This window comes from Chiloscyllium punctatum, chromosome 49 (genome assembly GCF_047496795.1).
Source record: "Chiloscyllium punctatum isolate Juve2018m chromosome 49, sChiPun1.3, whole genome shotgun sequence".
Taxonomy (NCBI): Eukaryota; Metazoa; Chordata; class Chondrichthyes; order Orectolobiformes; family Hemiscylliidae; genus Chiloscyllium; species Chiloscyllium punctatum.
Window position 1 is genome coordinate 16845098 of NC_092787.1, and position 12165 is coordinate 16857262.

General features: G+C 55.0%; 1 protein-coding gene across 19 annotated transcripts in view; it reads right to left on the reverse strand.

The window, feature by feature from the left end:
* Window positions 1-12165, reverse strand: part of LOC140469666 (netrin-G2-like) — a 148601-nt gene that overhangs the window by 48956 nt on the left and 87480 nt on the right. For all 19 annotated transcript variants that reach the window (XM_072566400.1, XM_072566403.1, XM_072566395.1 and 16 more), the window contains one exon: window positions 6723-6895. In XM_072566400.1, coding sequence (XP_072422501.1) covers window positions 6723-6895 — 173 coding nt within the window. The remainder of the gene's footprint in view (window positions 1-6722; window positions 6896-12165) is intronic.

Sequence of the window (12165 nt, forward strand, 5' to 3'; positions counted from 1 at the left end):
TCAGGCCCGCCCACGGGGAGACCACCCTATCCCCATCCCCGACACCCAGCCCACGACCTGCCCCGCCCCGGCACGACGATGCCCCTGCGGCCGTGCCAGCGTCGCCCCGGCGCGGGAACCCTGACCCCCAAACCCCCGGACCCGTACCCGACCCTGACCCCACGTCTACCCCCTGCCCCGATGGAGAAACCCCTGGGGCTGCGACGCCTGCCCCAGGCCCTGCAACACCAGGCCCCGGGGACCCCGAGCCCGAGCCCGAGCCCTGCCCCGCCCAGCCCCGCCCTGGCACTAACCTGGGGGGGACCACTGCTGCCCAATCTCCTGCAGCCACCGTGTCTCCGGGCCCCGGAGAGGGAACTGGGCCCCTGCCCCGCCCGCCGTCACCTGATAAACCAGGGGCGGGGCAGGAAGTGACACGGCTGACCCTCCCCACCCTGGCCACGCCCCCTGCCTTCCCCCAGCCAATCGTATTCCGGGAAAGGCTGGGGGGAGGGGCCTCAGGCCCCATGACCACCAAGGCGGGCGGGGAGGGAAAGGCCCATAAATCCCCCCCTGTCTCTCTGGGGAAGAGGGGCTGGCCCTTGGAGGGGAGAGACAGTCCTGCAGCGCGCCGGCGGCGCTGCCCCTCTCCGGGGGACGGACCCACCAACGATCCCGCACCGCGGCCTGACCTGCCCAACAACGACGACGAGGGCCGCGGTGCGGGCGTCGACAAAGGACCCTTTACTGGGTCGCCGAGCGGCGGAGGGGAGGTAGGTGTTATCCCCGCTCCTCCCTCCCAGACTGTTTTTCCGGGAGCCTTGGCCCTGGGGGACGATCTTTTCCTGGGGGATGACCTTTTCCCCGAGGAGCCAGGCGTCCCGGTGTCGGGAGGAGAGCGGGGCCCCGAGCCTCCGCCGCCCGACGACCCGAACTCGGGGCGTTCCGGGACGGGGTGCGCCGAGGAAGGTACCGCCGGTGACCCTGGGGGTGGGGTCGCCGGGGGTTCGAGGCCTGTTGGCGGCGCCGGACCAGCCCCCATCCCCTCGGTGGGGGAGGGGTCGGCGACCGAGGGCGACCTCCCGGAGGAGGGTTCGGGATCGGTGGCGGACACCGGGGACGACGCGGACTCCGTCTGCAGTGACGTTTTTGAGTCCCAGGTGCCCCCCGCCGATCTCCCCCTCATCCCCCTCGAGGAACTCCGGGAATTTGTCGAGGAAACTCGAGGTCGCCGGGATAGAGCCCAACTGGCGCTCGACCGCTGGAGCTCTTATGAAAAAGTTTATTGGTCGGCCCACGCTGCTCGCCAGGCGCCTGGGCTCGACGTCAACGAGCGAAAGCGAGTCAGGAACTTCCTGGGGGCACTCCTGGTGAGGGCGAGGGACTCCTGTGCCCCTCCCTCGTCCTCCCAGTAATTGTATTTGTTTTTAACTGTACTGGTGGTGGTAGCACAATGCTTCCGACATGGAGACTACTATAGCCAGCCTCAACATCAACGGCAGCAGGGAGTCACAGCGCAGATTCCAGACCCTCTCGGTCCTTCGGGACGGGAGGTATGCGGTGTGCTTCCTGCAAGAAACCCACACTACCCCGGGAGACGAAGCCACCTGGCTCCTGGAGTGGCGAGGGGGGGTCTACATGAGTCACCTCACCCGCAGATCTGGCGGGGTGGCTATCCTGTTGGCCCCGCATTTTCAGCCCGAGATCTTGGGGGTCAGGGAGCCGGTGCCAGGCCGTTTGCTTCACCTGACGGTTCGGCTGGGGGGCGCGGTGCTTCACTTGGTGAACGTATACGCTCCCCTGGCCGGGCCGAGGCAAGCGAGCTTCTTCGAAGAACTGTCCGCTCATCTGGCTTCCATCGACGAGAACCAGTGCGTCGTCCTCGGGGGAGATTTTAACTGCGTCCTCGAGGGCAGGGACCACGGCGGTACCCGCACTGGCTGCGCGTCGGGGAAGAGGTTGGGGGACTTGGTCAAGTCCTTCGACCTGGTGGACGTCTGGCGGACTCTCCATCCCGACTCCATCGCCTTCACCTTCGTGAGGCCTGGGGTCGGAGCGTCCAGAATCGACCGCCTGTATGTTTCGCGGGCGTACGCCTCCTGTTTTCCGAAGGCCTCCACGCGGCAGGTGTCGTGCACGGACCATCACCTGGTGTGGGCGGAACTCCTTCCATTCGGCGCCAGGCTCGGCTCCGCGTACTGGCACTTTAACAACCTGCTGCTGGAGGACGAGCGGTTCCGGGACTCGTTTCGTCGTTTCTGGGCCGGCTGGAGAAGGAAGCGGGGAAGCTTCCCCTCCCTGAGGCTATGGTGGGACGTGGGCAAGGCTCACGTCCGCGTCTTCTGTCAGGAGTACGCGAGGGGGTCGACCAAGAGGCGGAAATCCAGGATCGCGGAGTTGGAGAGGGAGATGCTCGACCTGGAGTCACGCCTCGGTCAGCCCGATGCGGACCCGGCCCTGCGCGGGGTGTACGAAGAGAAGAAGGCCGCGCTCCGGGACCTGCAGCTCGTCGGGGCTCGGGGCGCGTACGTGAGGTCGCGGATCCAGCTCCTGCAGGACCTGGACCGCGGCTCCCCCCTTCTTCTACTCGCTGGAAAAAAGGCGCGGCACCCGTCAGCAGCTCCTTGTGCTGCTGGCCGACGACGGGTCCCTCGTCTCGGATCCGGAGGGCGTCAGGGCCCACGTCCGAAACTATTACACGGCTCTGTTCTCTCCGGATCCGTCCAGCGAGGACGCTCGCAGAGTTCTGTGGGAGGACCTGCTGCAGCTCAGCCCGGAGGACGCCGGAAGGCTCGACGCTCCCGTCACCTTAGAGGAGCCGACCGGCTCTCGAGGGGCAAAACCCCGGGGCTGGACGGGCTGACTGTGGAGTTCTTCAGGGCGTTCTGGGACGTCCTGGGGAACGACTACGCACAGGTCCTGGGGGAGTGTCTAAATGCCGGACAGCTGCCCCTTTCTTGGCGCAGGGCGGTCATCGTCCTGCTGCCGAAGAAGGGGGACCTTCGTTCTTTGAAGAACTGGCGTCCGGTCTCCCTCCTCAGCACGGACTACAAAATCTTCGCCAGGGTGTTGTCTTCTCGCCTGGCTTCCGTGCTGGCCCACATGATTCACCCGGACCAGTCCTACACGGTCCCGGGCCGGAGGATACACGACAACGTCCACCTGGTCCGGGACCTGATCCATTTCTGTCGACGGGCTGGTCTGCCGAGCGCCTTCCTGTCCCTCGACCAGGAGAAGGCGTTCGACAGGGTCGATCACGAGTACCTGCTCGGGACTCTGCGGGCGTTCGGGTTCGGGACGCGGTTCGTCGCCCGGATCCGACTTTTGTACGCCGCCGCAGAGTGTCTGGTTAAAGTTAACGGGTCCCTGACGGCGCCCCTTCGCTTCGGGAGAGGAGTGCGTCAAGGCTGCCCCCTGTCCGGCCAGCTGTATTCCCTGTGCGTGGAGCCTTTCCTGCGCCTCTTGCGGAGGAGGTTGTCGGGGCTGGTTCTGCGCGGCGCGGGCACGGGGGTGGTCCTCTCGGCCTATGCCGACGACGTGCTCCTCACTTTCACCGACCCGGCTGACCTGGGGAGGATGCGCGAGTGCCAGGCCGTGTACTCGGCGGCGTCTTCCGCCAGGATCAACTGGGCCAAGTGTTCCGGACTACTGGTCGGCCCGTGGCGGGTGGACTCTCTGCCGGAGGAGTTACGGGGGTTCAGCTGGAGTACCACCCATCTCCTCTACCTGGGGGTCTACCTCAGCCCGGCTGAGGAATCCTGGCCGGCCAACTGGCAGGAGCTGGAGGCCAAAGTCTCGGCTCGCCTAGGCCGCTGGACAGGACTGCTCCGAGTGCTATCTTACAGGAGTCGAGTGCTGGTCATAAACCAGCTGGTGGCCGCCATGCTGTGGTACCGGCTGGTCACTTTGGTCCCTCCTCCTGGCTTTGTCGCTGACATCCAGAGAACGTTGGTCGACTTCTTCTGGGACAAAAAGATGCACTGGGTCGCCGCGCAGGTTCTGAGTCTCCCTATCGAGGAGGGCGGTCAGTCGCTGGTGTGCGTCCGCACCCAGGTCGCGACGTTCCGCCTTCAGACCTTGCGGCGATACCTTTACGTCGAGCCTCCTCCTCGGTGGTGCGCCCTGGCGACGGATTTTTTCCGCCAGGTGCGTAACCTCAACTACGACACGCAGCTCCTGTTCGTCGACCGTGACGGTTTGGAGGTCGCCCTCAAGGTGCTGCCTGTCTTTTACCAGGACCTGATCACTGTCTGGAACATGGTCGAATCGCGTCGCGCCTACCCTCCGGCTGGAGTAGCGGCTGTCGTCAGGGAGCCGTTGCTCAGGAATCCGCACCTCCGTACTCGCGGGTTCGAGTGGCTGTCGGAGGGGAGGGCCGTGGCGGCGAGGGCGACCAGGGTCGGGGACGTGCTGGGTGCCGGGGGCCTGGGCTGGACGCTGCCGCAGGACATAGCGAGCAGGGCAGCGGTAGACGTCCGGTACGTGGCCACCGCCATCCGACGCCTTAAAATGGCGGTGCTCGGACCCGACGTAGTGCACCGGTTGGAGGACGCTCAGGTGTGCGGTGGGATCCCGTCCGCGCTCACCCCGGCCCGGACGGAATTTCACATTGGCCCCAAGGTCCCGTACTTCCCGCGGGAGCCTGTGCCCCACAACCTGAGCCGCCTCCGGAATTTTAATTTTGTCCCTTTCAGGGATATAAAAAGGAAGGCCCTGTATCGACTGCTGCTGCACACCGTCCACCTCTTCTCCCTCATCCACCGTCCGGACACGCCTTGGCGTGCCCATTTGCCACCGGGCGGTGGGGATCCCCAGTGGAGGGCTCTCTACGCGGGAGTCCTCCCCCTTTCTCTCGGGGATCTGGGGTGGAGGGTGCTGCACGCAGCAGTCCCCTGCAACCGCAGATTGCGGTGGTTCACGGACTCCCAGCCCAACTGCTTGTTCTGTGGCGCTGTGGAGTCCGTGGACCATGTATACATTGGGTGTGGGCGTCTGCACTCCCTTTTTGATTTTCTTAAAAACCTTCTCCTCTGTTTCTGGCTGCACTTCAGTCCCACGCTCCTGATCTTCGGGCACCCGGTACGGAGGAGGGAGGGCAGGTCCGAGGACCTCCTCGTGGGTCTGCTCCTGGGCCTGGCCAAACTGGCCATCAACAGGTCCAGGCAGCGGGCCGTGGAGGGGGTCGTTAGGGCCGACTGCCTGCCCCTCTTCCGGGGTTACGTTAGAGCCCGGGTGTCCTTGGAGAAGGAGCACGCGGTGTCCACCGACACCCTGGAGTCGTTCAGGGAGAGGTGGGCGCCGCAGGGAGTGGAGTGCATCATTTCTCCCTCCAACTCTATTTTGATTTAGTCCCTACCCTCCCCTTCACTGTTTTGCTCACACAGCATTGCCCTGTGGTTTGAAGGGCAGTGCTTGTCACTGGCCACTCGGGTGTTTTTCATATCTTCCTGGTGGTGGAAACTGAATAAAGATTCGTGCACTTTGTGTCTTTCACTGTGTCTCACACCTGCACACACACACCATGGGTGCTGGGGAAAGAATAAGCACTACCGCACTTAGGCGGTAGTGTGGGGATAGAAGGAAAAAAAGAAAAAAAAAAAAAATTAAAAAAAAAAAAAAAATATAACCAGCAGATTTGAAAAAAAAAAAGAACAGGAATGTATCACACAGCATTGCCCTTTGATGTGAAGGGCAGTGCTTGTCACTGGCCACTCGGGTGTTTTTCCTATCTTCCTGGTGGTGGAAATTGAATAAAGATTTGTGCACTTTGTGTCTTTCACTGTGTCTCACATCTACACACACACACACACCATGGGTGCTGGGGAAAAAAATAAGCACTACCGCAGTTAGGCGGTAAAAGAAAAAAAGAAAGAAAGAAAAAAAAAAGAACAGGAATGTATCACACAGCATTGCCCTTTGATGTGAAGGGCAGTGCTTGTCACTGGCCACTTGGGTGTTTTTCATATCTTCCTGGTGGTGGAAATTGAATAAAGATTCATGCACTTTGTGTCGTTCACTGTGTCTCACACCTGCACACACACACACACACCATGGGTGCTGGGGAATAAAAATAAGCACTGCCGCACTTAGGCGGTAGTGTGGGGGTTAAAAGAATAAAGGAAAAAAAAAAATTTTTAAAAAAAGAGGGGATTAGAGCCCGAAAAAAAAAAGTAAGAACAGGAATGTTTCCTATTTTCCTGGTGGTGGAAATTGAATAAAGATTCACACACCTTGTGTCTTTCATTGTGTCTCACACCTGCACACACACACCATGGGTGCTGGGGAAAAAATAAGCATTACCTCAGTTAGGCGGTAGTGTGGGGGTTAAAAAAAGGAGTGTCAGGGCCCTACTTGTCACTGGCCACCCGGGTGTTTGCCTATCTGGAGAGTCGGATCAGTGTGTGAGTGAGTGTGTGCGTGTTCGTGCAAGGACTCTCCTCCTTAAAAAAAAGAAAAAAAAAGAACAGGAATGTCAGACATCCTGTACACTCTGAGAGCTGGCTCTGAGGGAGCTGGATCAGTGTGAAGGGCTCTCCATGTGTAAATAAAGAGTGACTTGATGATGGGATACTCGCCCCTGTGGAGTTATTTCACAAACCTTCAAGCCTTCAGCAATGGACGGTTACAAAATGACAGTGACAGAACAACAGAACAGAGTTATTCGCAATACTTTCTATTGATTCTTTTTTGGTTGACTATTGAAAGGTGACATGTGTCCTGGAAAATAGGAAGAGTATACATACAGCTGTTGGCTGTTCCCATCGGGTATGGATTGTAGCTGCCTGGTCGCCATGACTTGGCTTTATAGTTCTTCCTGCACTTTCCACAGTCTTGACCTGTTGTGTTGTGCTCACACTCACACATCAGATTCCCATCTTTGAAATGGCAGCTGTTTGCGTGCATGTTGCACTTACACCTGGAATGAGAAGGAGAGGGTGTAAAGAGCCAAAAGAAGCAATGGAACAGCAGCTACTTGCTGATGCTATTTGGAATTGGGATCTCTGCATGTGTAGAATCTGCCAATGATTGGAATGGTTGGGATTGGTGTGTGCTGCACACCTTGGGAACGCCAGCTCTGGGATCTGCCACTTCAATTAAAACCACAGCATCTGCCATCCCCCATGATTCAGAGCAAACAGCCAGAAATACCCAGAATTAAAATAGCAGCTGCATTGTTGGTTCTGGTATTCATCAACCCCTAATTGACGCAGTTATTTAAAAACTAAATAATTAAGTAGTAATTTGGACAGACTTTGTTCTCTCCCAACCTCTTACTAGTGAGTTCCTCAATCACATACAATCAATCCTTCAGGTAAATAAGGGCAGTCTGTTCCCTAAATTGTGCATAAAGTAGCCAGTCCAGACATTCTGACAATGTTAAACAGGATACAAAATCAGATTCGTTTAGAGTAAAAGTTGATTTCTCGTAAACACCGTTTCGTAATGTAAACAAAACAACTATACAACTTTTTAAATTCGAGAAAAGGAAGAGGTAGAATGTGTATATCATACAAATCACATGCTCAGGAGAATCCATTGTTTTTCACAGTCAATGAACTGCCTTTGAAAGGGTCACTGCTGCCAATCATTTTAAACCTGAGCAAGTCCAATCTCCAGGGTTCAAGCCAAAATCCCAACTCCTGCCCCCATCTCATCACATGTTCACTTTTAGACTTTAAAAAGTAGTGACCCTAACTTTGTTCAAGCCATGTTTATCTGCAAGGTGTTTTGCTGGTGTTGCTTTGAGAGATAACAGGATTATACTGAAAAAATAAAATAGCAGAGTGACTCTTGCCCCTGCGGTGGCAGAGGATGTCAGCAATGATGACATCATCAGTATGCACCATTGTGCCACTGAGACATAAGGAGTGCTCACCATCTTGACTCCACACGACACTCTCAGCCCCCCTCATGACTCCCCCACCTCAACCCCCCCCCCCCCCGTGCTGACTGCTTCAACAGCACCCTCCACCACCCCCCGCCCCACCCTGCCCCCACCCCCATTTGGAGCCCCGCTTGCTGTCTTTCTACATGTCCCACTCCTAACTCCTTGATGCCCCCCCTGCCACCTGCATCCCTTTTCCATCCCTCCCCCTTAGCAATGGGGGAACAGCGAGGCAGGAAAGAGGCAGTGAGGGGTCAGGAGAGGGACAGACGGATGTTTAGAATGGGACAATGTGCAGATGGAAATCCCAGCACTGGAATTCATTCAACGCGTTTGCAAAAACACTCATTTTATTGTCCCTTTACTTTTATTTACAAAAAAAATACTTTGTTCATAACTTACCTATGAGTAAATACAGCAAGTACAAAACAGGCACATTTACAACATTTAAAGGCATTGGGATGGGTAAATAAATAGGAAGGGATTAGAGGGGTATGCTGCCAAATGGGACGAGGTCAGATTGGGATATCTGGTCGGCATGGATGAGGTGGACCAAAGGGACTGTTTCCATTTTGTACTCTAGGTTGATACAGAAGACGTAGTGGAATTCTGACATTTCTCACTACAGCTTCAATTCAGTCTCTTTATGGCAGGCCCCTCCCTGTGTCATCACTAACAGAGACATCACAAGCATTGTGACTGCGTGGGAAGTGAGTGCGCCCCCTACGGTTGTGATGACAATAAACACATCTGCAAAATAACCCATGAGACGCCATTGAATTGCTCCACCTAGTGGCCATGCAAAACAAAAATGGTGTTACTAAACCTGGGGTTAGGCATTTCTGTAGCGGCTTTCATGGCTCCAGCATCAAGTCATCGAGTTGTACAGCATGTACCAAAATACTTTGCCACCAATGAAACACCTCTGAAAGCCAATCATTGGACGTACATGCAACAGCAAATCTTGTACAGCAACCTCTCACAAAGCAGCAATGCGGTAAATGACCACCCAATCTGATTGAATGATGTAGGTTTGAGGACAGAACATCATCAATCCATGTTCCCTCCTTGTGTTTTGGTATGGTATCGTAGTTCAGTTTCCCCATGGAAGGAGTAGACCCCATTTTCTGAATTCTAGTTAGAATGGAAGATATTGTGCAGAAAGGGTGTTTTTGTTTTTGACTTCCTGAGACATTACCTGGAGAGTTAAGATCAATTATAAAGTACAGATTAATGAGGATTAAAAGTGAGGGTAACTGTAGGGACAAAACATAGTGCCCATTTCAAAACAATACATTCTGTCCCTGTTTTTTCATCATAGTTGATTTGATGTTTATTTATACATTTGTGTTGAAATGATTATTTAACTTGTCAAAGCGATTGATAAGATCCACCAATGCAATTATCTCTTCCTCTCTCTGGTGTTTGGTAATTAAAGGCACCCTTCAGATTGTAGCGAGCAATGACCTTGAACCCAACGAAATATTTAGTGTAAAAACCCAAATATGTAGCAGTGATAGAGTAGGCCCAGTATGGCCCAGGAGAGGGGCCATGCCCTGGGAGGTGGGGGTTTCCAATTTCCGACAGCACTGTGCACCCCCTCTTCCCCAGGGGAGGGGGAAAGGAGGGAAGGGAAGGGGGTACAGAGTTAAAGTGAGGGGAGGGGGGAAGGGAGAAAGAGAGAGAGAGAGAGATGGAGGAGAAAGAAGCATTGGGGAGGGGGGAAAGCAGAGAGAGATAGGAGTGGGTAAAGAGTTGGAGGGAGGAGGAGAGTTAGAGAAGGGGAGGGAATAGAGAAGGGTAGGGGAGATGGTGGGTTGGGGGAAGAGAGATGGAGAGGAGGCGAGGTGAGAGAGAGAGAGAGAGAGAGAGAGAGAGAGAGACGGGGTGGAGAAAGAGAGAAGTAAGGGAGAGAGAGGGTCAGGATGGGGAGGAGAGAAGAGCGTAGATTATAAGAGGGCAGAGAGAACAAAAGAGGCAGAATAAACAGAAACTGCTGCCAACAGCTGCAGCATCCATAGACCGAGATTTAACTTAATTTAAATTGATTGTCAAAACAAACCAGAGGCTGACAAAATGAAACAGTTTAACACAAACGGTGGTGAGGATTTGGAATGCACTCTGTTCCTGATATTGAAGTCGATACAGATTCACATCAGTGTTCCAAAGGAAATTGAATAAATATGTGAAGGAAATGAACAGGGAGAGACCAATATGTGGGGGAGCGGTCTGACTAGATCGTTCTTCAAAAGGACTGATACACACTAGATGGGCCGAATGGCCCATTCAGTGCTGTATTATTCAGTGCAACCCAGAATGTATTGCAATGAAGGGATGGGGTGGATTGGAATGTGTGGGATTGGGCTGTATTGGGGTGTGTGGGATTGGGATGGATTGGGGTGTGTGGGATTGGGATGGATTGATGTGTGTGGAATTGGGATGGATTGGGGTGTGTGGGATTGGGATGGATTGAGGTGTGTGGAATTGGGGTGTGTGGGATTGGGATGGTTTGGGGTGTGTGGGATTGGGATGGATTGGGGTGTGTGGGATTGAGGTGCATTAGGGTGTGTGGGATTGAGATGCATTGGGGTGTGTGGAATTGGGATGGATTGGGGTGTGTGGGATTGGGATGGATTGGGGTGTGTGGGATTGGGATGGATTGGGGTGTGTGGGATTGGGGTGGATTGGGGTGTGTGGGATTGGGGTGTGTGAGATTGGGGTGGATTGGGGTGGATTGGGATGTGTGGGATTGGGGTGGATTGGGGAGTGTGGGATTGGGATGGATTGGGATGTGTGGGATTGGGATGGATTGGGGTGTGTAGGATCAGGGTGGTTTGGGGTGTGTAGGATTGGGATGGATTGGGGTGTGTGGAATTGGGATGGATTGGCTGTGTGGGATTGGGGTGGATTGGGGTGTGTGGGATTGGGGTGTGTGAGATTGGGGTGGATTGGGGTGTGTGGGATTGGGGTGGATTGGGGTGTGTGGGATTGGGGTGGATTGGGGTGTGTGGGATTGGGACGGATTGGGGTGTGGGATTGGGATGGATTGGGGTGTGTGGGATTGGGGTGTGTGGGATTGGGGTGTGTGGGATGGGGTGGACTGGAGAGTGTGGGATTGGGATGGATTGGGATGTGTGGGATCAGGGTGGATTGGGGTGTGTGGGATTGGGACGGATTGGGGTGTGTGGGATAGGGATGAATCGGGGTGTGTGGGATTGGGATGGATTGGGTGTGTGGGATTGAGGTACATTGGGATGTGTGGGATTTGGATGGATTGGGGTGTGTGGGATTGAGATGGATTGGGGTGTGTGGGATCAGGGTGGATTAGGGTGTGTGGGGTAAGGGTAGATTGGGGTGTGTGGGATTGGGATGGATTGGGGTGTGTGGGATTGGGATGGATTGGGGTGTGTGGGATTGGGGTGGATTGGGGTGTGTGGGATCGGGGTGGATTGGGGTGTGTGGGATAAGGTGGGTTGGAATGTGTGGGATGGGGGTCTGTGAAGTGGGGGGGAGGTGGTGTTGTGATGGGTTGGGGGAGATTGGGAGAATGTCCCCAGGGCTCTGGGCAGTGGTGTAGGCAGCACTGTCATAGATACCCCACACCCTCCTTTCTGTGTCCTCTCAGCGATGACCTGTCTGCCATGCCCCTGACAAATCTACTGTTGCTGAAAGGTCCTGGATTAACCCTTCCCTCTTCGCAAGCTCCTACCTAACCTCCTTCAGTTGGCAGTGAGACTGCTCCCTGGTCACTAACAGAGGGGGATCACACTGGGGGGCACTGGGGTGTGTGAGCCTGTGTGTGTGAGAGAGAGAGAGAGAGTGTTTGTGTGTGTGAGTGTGTGTGTCTGCCTGTCTGTGTGCTTTTGTGCCTATGTGTGTGTTTGTGTCTATCTATTTGTCTGTGTGAATGTGTGTGTGTCTGTGTGTTTGTGTATGTGTGTGCGTATCTGTCTACGTGAGTGTGTATGTCTGTGTACGTGTGTGTCTGTCTGTGTGAGTGTGTGTGTCTGTCAGTTTGTGTACGTGTGTGTGTGATTCTGTGTGTGTCTGTCTGTGTTTCTGTGTGCGTGTATGTGATTCTGTGTCTGTATGTGTGTGTGAGAGTGATTCTCTGTGTGTGTCTGTGTCTGTGTATCTGTGTGTGTGATGCTGTGTCTGTGTGTCTGTTTGTGTAAGTGTGTGTGTGATTCTCTGTGTGTGTCTGTGTCTGTGTATCTGTGTGTGTGTCTGTGTCTATGTATGTGTGTGTGTGATTCTCTGTGTGTGTCTGTGTATCTGTGTGTGTGATTATCTGTGTGTCA